The 11,140-nt window shown below is 40.1% G+C and overlaps 1 protein-coding gene and 1 pseudogene across 2 annotated transcripts; both read right to left on the reverse strand.

Annotated features, from left to right (window-relative positions):
• Positions 1–925: 925 nt before the first annotated feature.
• LOC149818780 (DUF538 family protein (Protein of unknown function, DUF538)) lies at positions 926–5,069 on the reverse strand. Its single transcript, XM_089985712.1, has 3 exons — positions 4,924–5,069; positions 2,730–2,784; positions 926–1,378 (listed from the first exon to the last, which is right to left on the reverse strand). Exons 1-3 carry the CDS (start codon positions 5,008–5,010, stop codon positions 999–1,001), a joined length of 522 nt encoding a protein of 173 aa, XP_089841838.1. The 5' UTR covers positions 5,011–5,069; the 3' UTR covers positions 926–998.
• A 2,730-nt stretch (positions 5,070–7,799) lies between these two features.
• LOC149818781 (pentatricopeptide repeat-containing protein At1g08070, chloroplastic pseudogene) lies at positions 7,800–10,344 on the reverse strand (annotated as a pseudogene). The gene has a single exon (XR_016427398.1). The product of XR_016427398.1 is annotated as a pentatricopeptide repeat-containing protein At1g08070, chloroplastic pseudogene (transcript).
• Positions 10,345–11,140: the final 796 nt, after the last annotated feature.

Raw genomic sequence — 11,140 nt, forward strand, 5'->3', positions numbered from 1 at the left:
AGAAAGAGCAGGTAAGGTTGGTACTACCATAACTTAGGGATCTCTGAGTGCCATCCCATGGAAGACTATCATCACACACGTACGAGAGAGAGAGAGAGAGAGAGATGTGGATGGTAGAATATACATGAGCAAGTTTCTTGTCACCTTCTCTGCATGGTGGAGTGGGAACTCGAATCACAATCCGTATGAAATAGAAAATCAAGGTTCTATCTTATTTGTGTGTGGATGGAAGTTTGTCCATCTTACTGAACTGTTTGCAGGCACATGTACACATAACTGCACTTGGACATTGTTACCATTGTTTGGGAAGGCTAAAGTTAAGCCTTTAATCCTTCATGGGTCTACTTGCTTCAAAAGCTTAAAAGCTGCTTCGGTAGGTAGACATATACCTCTTAACTTGAACCTGTCTAAAGAGAGTTTTTAAACTGACTGCAACAAAAATCAAGGCCTTGTACTAGACAGAAATCAAGACACGATCAACTTCAAAACAACTATATCCTGCGATTCTATGATGAAATTCTCAAGTTTGCAATATGTTGTTCAACTCAACGCAAGTTGTAGTGAGAATTAAATCTGAGCTGAACAGATTTGCCAAATCTATGATACCACCACCAGCAGTTCAAAAGTCGCTCTTGAACTTGGAAGATATATAATTCAGATGGCAAGCCTACAGATACATGCCACTCAAGCACGTGACTACTGAATCCAAGATTTAATGCAAAAGAGCTACCAAATTCTGATGACCAAAAAAGAATCAGTTTTATAATGCACATATATGTACACCCTAATTTTCTGATTATGTTGCTGTTCTGTTTAATGCAAGCCAAGTAGCATGCTTGCAGTGAACAAATTGCATAACGTATCATGATGCATGCAAATTGGACATGAGCACACACACACACACAGGCATGAATTGCAGGTGTAAACGCTAAAAGGTTATTCTGATTGAAAACAAGTAAACACATTACATAATTCAAACACTAGATCTAATGTTTTACTCAAAATTCCTCCACTCTGATGGATTCCCGAGGCATCTCATATGCATCTTTTGGCCTCATCTTGTTCATGCCAGCAGTAAAACATATCTTGTCTGATTTGTAGCTCTCAACGCTGATTGTGCTGACTTTAACCCATACAAGAACCTTGGTTTTCATCCCTTCAATCCCTGTAAGCTTTCCACGCAACAATACTCCTTTAACTCGAGTAGCATATCTTATCACTGAAGAGTCTTTGAAGTTCACTTCGCAGACAGAAGGCAAATGCACAATTAGTTTGGCTTTGGTCTCATCAAACTCATAGCATATTATGTTCCGTGGAAAGAGGCCCGATGGCAAACCATAGTCTCGGAGGAGGTCTGGCAAGGGCTTCTGTTGTTTCCCTAGGGAAAACAAAGGTAAAAATTAAAATCTTCCTCAATAAAGAAACTATCAAGAAGGGAAAACAAAAAGAGGATGATGGAGAACATGGAATAACGCTAATAAATAGCAAACTTTAGACAGAGCTATCTGCACAGACACTTGCATTGCACATATAGATACTCACGTTCATTCATGCACATGCACGCAAACATGAAACAGTTAAATATATGACACACATGTTCCCCTCAGCAGTCAAATAGTAGCAATATGATCTTGTATTTTCAATGGTTTTACTGCCATAAGAAATACTTCAGTTATTAACAAAGTGTACTGGTGATATGGTGCCCTAAGTTTATGTAAATTGAGCTAGTAGTACTAAAAGTTTAACATCAAGCCAGCAAATGTCATGAGAAGCCAAAATAAAGACAAAAAACCAAAAGATATAACATCGGACTTTGAAATTGTATTTTGGATGAGGTCTGAATTCTGGAACCATAATAGCTGGGAATATGTGGCACCAGGAGTTTAATAGTTGCCAAATTTACAGATGAGAAATTACATAGGGAGTCGTCAGATGTACTCAAATGCAGGGATCATGGCAATGAGGCTTAGATCAATCGACCATGCAAAAAACAGACACAGATACTAAGTGCAGGAATATATAATTTTGGAATAAGTGAGAAGGCTGGAGGTAGCAATTGGAAAACCCTGAATTTGTTGAAGAAAATGAACAAACGTGTGAAATTGGGATGAGCAAAGCAAACTGAATTGCCATCATTGTTATCACTCCAAACAGTTCAAGATTTATTAGGCATATGAGAGAGAGAGAGTAACGATTAACCAAGGTTTGCTGCAAAGTTCATGCATGATGAAGAGAGGGATAGGGGAAGCAAACTTGGAAAGCGCAGATATTGTCAAAGATAGTCCACCATCCTTTGTGTGTATGCATGTGTATTTTCCTGCCACATTCTAACTTTGATTCCACAAAATGTACTGTGGTCCTGCACACAGTACTGAAAAGTGAAAACAAAAGGCCATTATGTATAATGCATGTCAAGTTGATAAGGCAGCTACAAAAAGTTCTGCAACATCAACAAGTCATGAAAATTTCCCAATAACAAAGTGCATATTGCCACGCTAATGTACATGATCTTATGAACAAAATGAACTCATGTAATCACCGTCTAACAAATTTAACAAAAACAATTTCTCCACTGTTAGACAACTATTTGATGAAAGAAATCGCCGAACATTCAACACACATATCAAAACTATGACACAAGGATGCCAAAAATGCTCCTCAGAGTGATAGGAAAATAAGAAAATGAGGAAGTATTAAAGAAAAAACTTGGATAAGAAAGTAGGCTGCACCTTTTAACTTGTTGAAGATCCATTTTGCCTTATCTTCTACAGCATTTGATAAAGACTGTGAGCAATAAACACCACAATGTAGGTTCACATCAGTTGTGTAATAACAAGAAGCAAAGCAAATAGAACAATGCATCATGATGGAGAAACAACACATCATCATGAAAAAAAATTATGATGATAAGGTTTGGTAATAAAGTAGAATACACATTTCATTTGACATATGCTTTAAATATCACTTTGTTTCATAATGTAGGTTTATCCACTTGTCAACCTTCTTTAAAAATCAAACCAATTGATGCATGTGACTTTGTTGTCGGAGTCTAATAGTGGAAGTGGACTGGTGATGATACCAGTATCTTTCCATGGTTGAGATAATCATCATAGAGTTAAAGTGGTCTTCAATTGCTAGTTTGTTTCACAATGCAAGGCCTACTGAATATGACCAATAAAGGAAAAACATTACTTTCACCTGGCTCCTATTCCTATCCTAAAATGATAAATTTAAGTAACCGCTCAACCATTAAAAGGCTTTGTAGTTTTAGCTAATCATAACCTACTGCAGCCTTTTCAGTGATGATCTCTAAGAAAGATCACATATAATCAATATGATGCTCAAACAGTCTGGAAAGTAAAATGAGAAAACAATTCCATTTGTTATAGGCACAAGTATTTTGCATCATAAGTTTCCAGAGCATATGAGAAAGATGGACGACCAAAAATGCATTCCATGATTTTCAGTCTAATAACCATACCCAAAAAAAGTAATGAAAATGAATCAAACCATATCCATTTTGTATTTAACTTATATCCAGAATCCAATAGCACTAATGGTTTCATTACTCTGGGCTTGTCACTATCTCCACTTCAAGGAAAAAGATAAGAGCAGATATCTACTCTAAATTATAATTTAATGGAAAAATTCTTTGCTGTAGTTAAAAGTAGATTGCAAATGAATAGCCCTACGCATCCTCAAATCCACCCACTTAAAATTTACACGTTCCACCTAATGTAATCAAATGCTTCATCACTTTCATACAAATTACAACAGAGCTAATAAAAAACAGAAGAAACTGTGTCTTTCATAGAGCACTGATAGGCTGACCATAGAAAGTGTAAAGGCGAAAGCAAACACTGTTGGTTCTACCATGTGTGTCAGATGCAGTCAGGGAATTAACAAAAGGGTTGAAGTATTTTGGACAAACTAGCTAAACCTTTGCAGGATGCAGCAAACCACGGCGATTTGTTTTCAACCACTTCTTAGTTTGGCAAAACCATATTGGCAATAATGCACTCTCATGAGCACCTTAGTTTGCCTAAATTACAGCTATTTTTTACCTAGCAAACTTTTCTGAAAAGTTCATATGCATTTTGAAACACTTTTACCCAGCAAATTTATCCAGTTAAAGCAGTGTTTGCGCTCAACAAACGATCATCAACTAATTCCTAAAGCAGTGTTTACAAAAATGAGAAAAAAAGTGATTTATCGTACAATCAATAATGATAATAATTCAATCTAGTGAATGGTTTAATTCTCCTGGAATTATTATTCTATCGCATTACCTATTACTTGTTCCTAAATACAATCCATTGTTCTAGGCGTACTCAGCACTGCATATACCAATCCCTAAGAAAGAGACAAAAAATATCTGTGAAACCCCAAAAGAATTCATCAACCAAAAAAGTAATTGCTGGGAGAAAGTTTGCATCATGAGCCATGGATAGCTGAAATCTGATTAAAGTTTCAGATGGGTAGCAATCAATTCTCATGAGCAGCCCATTTTTCCCAAATGCATAGCTTTTACCTTAAGCTGACGACCTTTTTTTTTCAAACATAAACGACTTTGACTCGAAGAAAATTGTTTAGCAAGTTTGAATCTTCTACACCTCGATCACACATCAAACCCAACTTCATCACTTGTAACGTTTCACCATCATAAGGACAAAGAAAAAAAGAACAGGGGGAAGATAAAACAATAACGTTGCATTGCAGGCCATTATAAAATCAAAAGACCCTTTGTAAATCAGCAAAGCATCAAACATAAAACCCATCATGATTAAACAAAACAGGTTACTAGAAAGTAACAAAAATCACAACCATCACATGAGAACAGACGAATAAGCAGCATTGATGAAATGGGAAGTCAGAGAGAGAGAGAGAGAGAGAGAGAGAGAGAGAGAGAGAGAGCTGACTCACGGTAATATCTTCACCGATGGAAGAGAACTCTTCCCTGGCTTTCCTTGAGATCCAAAGGCTGCCCACCCTGTTCAAAGCCTTCTCCATCTTAAACACTTTCTGCTCAAGAATCTCTCTCTCTCTCTGATGCAATGAGAAAGCAGAAATGTTTCAATGGGAGCCTCTGACCTCTTTACTCTCTAAAGTGAGAGGTGGGGTGATTCCGCGTTCCCCTTTTATGGCCAAGTATTAAAAGTGGTGTGAAGAAAACGGGAAAAACATAAAAGAAGACGCCTTTTGCGTTCTCTCTCTGTAGGAAACAAATGTGAAAGAAAAGAAGGCGCATCATTTGATTCTTATCATGTCATTTGATTGTTTCAACTTTCAAGTACTTTACCCTCGGGACTACCGTATGTACATTTCCCGCTTAAGCTACCTTGGTAACAAATAACAACGTTCTTAACCGTTGGAACCATCTTAGTAGTAATTAACTGAGTTTTTTTTTTAAGGGAACAATTAAACTGAGGTTCTCAACAGCGACAGTTCGTTATTGTATGGTATACCAAACTTCTTAATGTTGCTTTTTTTATACGACAGAGAAAGCTGGGGTTAGGCAGACCCCTACCAGTTATACAACCATATACCATTGGGGTTCGAACCTGCAACGTTCCAACATAAGGTGACGTGCACTAACTGATCCTACAAGACAAGCGTATCCCTTTTTTTAAATTTCTTTTTATGACCAGGAACATGCCTAGAAACAGAGGTCGCTAAATGGGCCTCCCTTCTTGGATAGCAAACCCCGGTTGAGAGTGCCCTAACCACAAAGCCAACTGGCGTTTTAATCTTTTGTAGGGATACAGAAAAGCCTGTCATTTAAGGTAATAAGACAACTAGTAACTTCTTTTTTTATTAGCTTTTTTGTTTCCTTTGTCATTTTGCATGTAAGCAATTACTATATAAGAGACAGATATGGGCATTAGTATGTATTATGTAAGCTTCAATCCAGCTGTAAAGTAAGCATCTCTGAGTGCGACCCACTTGTGGCTGAGATGGGTTGTCGATAGCTCAGATCCGAGTTGGGAGCATTACACAAAGATATGGGCCAGATTACTTGTGTGAGGTTTAGTGATATGTGGCCCACTTTGTTTACTACATACGTGAACTAACCCACCAGTCAGATCCAAATAAATTTGGTTTTATTTCTGACTTGGATCTAGTACTGAATAAGAGTATAATGTCATGGTAGTAGAATCTGGGTTTGGATCTATCTGACAGCTAGTGGCTTATATGGTGAATCCTGTAGATGCAGACATGTATCTGGGTTAGATCTGATCCCTCTTCATTAAAAAACAAATATGAAATATTGCAGATCCATTCTAGATCTAACCATTTAACGGGTTTGCCATTGCCCATGATCTAACAGTATCTTTGGGTAATGTGTGAGTAGGATGGATCTTTGGGTTTTGCTTAGATCCTGATCTGCTTAACCTTAACATGGCTATAGATGTGGATCACCTGTGATTCAACCCATCTCTCAACAGAAAAAATAAATGGCATATATAATGGGGCTATATAGTTGAATGCAGCTGTATAAATTCACTGGTTGGTTGGAAGGATATCACTGTCCTTGTCCATATCATAGCTGGTAGCTACAGTAGAAGGTAAAGCAGGAGCGGCATCACCTGAAAGTGACAATGACCTGGTGTCTAACTGATCAACAAAAAGATGCCTGATATTAACCATCTCTTTTGTGCCTACAGTTTGCTCTTTCGGTGACTTTTCATGTGTTCCTTCTTCTTTTTGATAATTCAAGAAAAAAAACTCACGGCTGGCCTCTAATTGGTAAAACCCTTTTAAGTCCTGTCCACCGGGAAGTAAGCCCGAAGCAGAATTGCAGCCCAGCCTGACCATGTGAAAAATCCGTTCACAGGGACCAATAGGACAGGTTGGTCCGCCAAACATTACCATCCACCAAAATCAGACTCTGGGTAGCAATAAATATCAATTCTACATTCAGCTTTGATTTGTTCTCATCAGGAAGACATGACAGTTTATGCACTGCATCAACGTCATGAATAGTAGCATTAAGTGTCTCATCCGCATCTTCTTGGATACGTGAAAAGCCTGCTTCTTGAAAATTTGCTGGGAAGGCACGATATTCCTCACTTCCAAAACTTTATGTCTCTTATAATTTTCACACGCTTCATCTATTATTTTTTATATATTTTCTCGCTCTACTTTTCATGTTTTTGTGTTTCCTCAAACGCTTCTCACTCACTTCCACGTGCTTTCTCTAAATTGACAGCAATTATTTTTAGATTTTGTTAAAAAAATAATTTTTATACTAAAAAACATGAAATTTAAGAATAATTGTTTTTATTTTAGTTTTTATTTGCATTTCATTTGGATTCTCATTCAATTCTTATATATTTTTTTATTCTTCTCTTCTTACTTCCTAGTTCCTATACATTTTAAAATACATCTCTTTTTGCTTTAGCTTCCCATTTCATTTCCCACTTCCACTTCCTAGTTTGGCAACTTTGAACATGACCAACTAGACATCATTTCATCTGCTCTAAGTGACACCACAGCTTTGCCATTTGGGTTGAAAGATGATTGTGATCATAGTCATCACCATCATCATGTGCATCACTGCATCCTCATGGGGCATGACCCATGTGCATGAAGCCAGCTGTCCTGAAGAAAGGTTCCCACTTGTTGCCAAATGCCTACCATGTGTTGTTTATGCTACCATCCAACATCTTGACAGTTACAGGAAAAAAAAATACGAGTAGCATGTAAATTCAAAAGCTGAACATGCCTTCCAGTTGGTATGTCATTCTCTACCACGCTTCAGACAATGTTAGTACCATAATAAATAAAGTTGCAAGAAATAATCAATCAAATAAAAGGCTCTTGACACTTCATGATTCTGAATTAGAATCAGTCAATCAAATTTCCAATGTACGCATTATTTAAAGCAATAAAGCGTTTTTTTAGTACCATATCATACTTCAATATATAAGAGAATGGGACATGAGCAACCGGCATCAAGAGTTCCCATTAAGATTTGGAACCTCAAAGAGGAGTGTCTGATCCTTTCTTTCTGGGGATGGAGAAAACTCAACAAAGATTGCTGTTGGCCCCCTTCTCTACACCGAGGGGTCGACTTTGAACCATGGTGCTATCCCAACTCCCACCTGTCCCATCACCAATGATCTCACAAAAGGATGTGCACTGCAAGCAGGAGACTCATTCTTGACAAAGGATGTTCATGGGCACCAAAGACTCGCTGAAGGTCTCGAGCAACCCTTTGAAACTAGGCTCAGATGTTGAAACGCACGAAGCACAATTAGCCAATTACATTTGTTTAGATGCAAGCTAGCCACGTATCCCAGACCCTTCACTGAGCGGTGAGGTGGAGCCCTGCGGATACATGTTTCTGAGCTCCCTCATCACCAATAATCTTTACAAGAGCAAGCCCCATCTTTGAAATGGTGGAACCTCACTCGGTCTCTAACAATTATTTCCCTCTCAACAATCTTGGATATGAGTTTGGCTGCAACATGACAGTCTGCACATACACGCAAATTCTTCACGATCCTTATAGTTGTGCCTGGCTCAGTACTGATAAGCCCATAAGCAATAGCTAGTTTCTCACTGTGCACATTAAGCGCATTCTCCTTCTCTTCCTCATGTATATCATGTAACACAGACTTGGTATCATGTAAGTAACCTGCAAGCTTCAATCCAATTCCCAGTTCCTCCAATTTCTTGTAGATCTCATCAGATCTTAGATGTGATTTATCACCTGCAATGAACTCATGAATCGATCTGTTAACTTCTATAGAACTTGACCCCGGCGTCTTATGAACATTCCTATCTCTCATCATCCCGCGAATCTGTTTCACATCCTCCCAGCGACTGCATGCAGCATAAATATTAGATAAGAGTACATAATTTCCTGCATTACATGGTTCTAACTGAAGAAGTTGTAGCAATGCTTCTTGAGCTAGCTCCATATGTCCGTGGATACGACAAGCTGAGAGCAGGGCACCCCAGATACCTGCATCTGGTGCAACCCTCATAGACTTCACTAGCTCATGAGCCTCACCCACACGCCCAGCTCGACCAAGGAGGTCGATCATGCACCCATAATGCTCCACCTTGGGCTCAATTCCATATCTTCCAAGCATGAGATCGAAAAACAGCTTTCCATCGTCAAGCAACCCGGCATGCGTGCAAGCACTCAAAATGCCAATGAAAGTAACATCATTGGGCTTAACCCCTTCCTTCTCCATCTGCGAGAAGAGGTAGAGAGCATCCTCCCCATGCCCGTGCAGTGCCAACCCTGATATCATGGCGTTCCACGAGACCACTGTCCTCTCACACATACCATCAAACACTTGGCGTGCGTATTCCAAAGTTCCACCTTTCACGTACATATCTATGAGAGAATTACTCAAGAAAACACTCAGCTTAATGCCGTTCTTCTCGATGTACCTGTGCACCCATTTGCCGACCTCCAGCGCACCCAATTTAGCACAAGCTGAAAGAACACCAACCAACGTGACTTCATTCGGCGTCAAGCCCTCGGCTTGCATCCGCCGGAAAAGCCCGAGCGCATCCGTCGACATCCCATTCTGCGCTAGGCCGGTGATCATGGTGTTCCAGGTAACCAAAGACCTCTCCGCAGGCATTGACTCGAATAAAGCCCGAGCAGACCCCACGTCCTCCCTCTTCAGGAACCCAGCAATCATGGCGTTCCAAGCAACAACATCTGGTTGAGGCATTTCTTCGAACAATTGGCACGCGTCACCAACCCCGCCGGATTTCCAGTACATACCGATCATGGAGCTCGCAACGAAGGGGTCACGAACCAGCCCGCAGCTCAGAATCCGTCCGTGGAGGGCTCTACCGAGCGGGAGATCCGCAAGCGCCGCGCAGGCCTTGACGACGAAGGGGAAGGTGAGGTGGTCGGGCGCGACTTGGGACCTCTGCATCAGGGCGTAGTAACGCAGGGCGTCTCCGGGAAGGTGGTTCTGGGCGAGGCACCGGAGGAGCGCGTTCCAGAGACAGACTGTGGGGCTGGAGAGGTGGGCGAAGACGAGGCGGGCGTGGGCGGGGGTGGCTAGGGCCGAGCAGACGCCGACGAGCTTGGCGGCGAGGAAGTTGTTCTGGTGGAGGCCTAGCGCGAAGATGCGGGCGTGGACCTGAGCGAGGTGCCGGAAGGTGGTGCAGCCGGAGCACAGCAGGGAGAGGATGGACTCCTCCGCCGGTCGGTTCGCGGAGCGGGCGAAGGGAGAGTGGAGGAGAGGCAGCATCGCCCTTCATGGCAGCACCCCCACCAGTTCCACTCCCTTCCCTCCAATATTGGCTGGGGCTGAAAATGGATTGACAAAAAAAAGTTTTTCAGATCTATTCAGCTCTTGTTGGACTCGTAGCAAAAAATTCAGGTGATTATCTTGATAAATAAGGCAGATTCTGACTTTTCTCACGATTTTCTTGACTATCATGGCCTTTGAATCTCTCATGACAAAATTACCAGGAATTCAAAACGCTGTGATATTGTGAGTAAAACGACACTCAGCATTTCCGAAGATGAAACACAGACATGTGGTTAGGATGGGATAAGAGATTATATCGGAAAACGCAGTAGACAAGAAAGCTTTGGCTTTGTCATATCTCTAATTCGAATTTAAGATCTCTGCTTGTTGAATTAAGCAATTGGAAAAACTGAAACAAGTTACAAAAAAGTAAATTCACGTTCCATATTATCACACGGTAAATAGGACATGGATAAAATCTAAAAAATTTAACACTCCTCTCAAGTTGGAGTGTGAGGATTTATCACGCTCGTCTTTTAGTCGAATGAACCTACATTCATTTAAAGAGCCTTGGTAAATTTTTTGTGTGAACATAATGATTCTGGATTATTCTCTTTTGGACTTTTTTGCAAATCACATGACAATCCACCTCTACGTGTTCGTGTTTTCTAAGTTCATTAGAGTTTGCAGTTATGTGAATTGTCGCTTTATTGTCACAATATAGAATATAAAATCATTGTTCAGGATGATTGATGCCAAAATCATAAAAGAGATGTCTTATATACGTCATCTAGCACATGTCTGCTGCCATAAATCTATACTATGCTTTTATTGAAGATCCTGACACAATAATTTATTTCTTTGTTTTCCATGATATTGAGTCGTTTTCCATCATAATAATGCAGTAA

This window comes from Nuphar pumila, chromosome 13 (genome assembly GCF_984573655.1).
Source record: "Nuphar pumila chromosome 13, dmNupPumi1.hap1.1, whole genome shotgun sequence".
Taxonomy (NCBI): domain Eukaryota; kingdom Viridiplantae; phylum Streptophyta; class Magnoliopsida; order Nymphaeales; family Nymphaeaceae; genus Nuphar; species Nuphar pumila.

What these genes read in the sequence shown, in the direction of transcription:
- LOC149818780 (XM_089985712.1), bottom strand. Translation starts at nt 5,010, where the DNA reads ATGGAGAAGGCTTTGAACAGGGTGGGCAGCCTTTGGATCTCAAGGAAA. An exon ending in CCATCGGTGAAGATATTACC is followed by an intron (nt 2,785 to 4,923) that starts GTGAGTCAGCTC and finishes TATTGCTCACAG; the next exon opens with TCTTTATCAAATGCTGTAGA. An exon ending in GATCTTCAACAAGTTAAAAG is followed by an intron (nt 1,379 to 2,729) that starts GTGCAGCCTACT and finishes TGTTTTCCCTAG; the next exon opens with GGAAACAACAGAAGCCCTTG.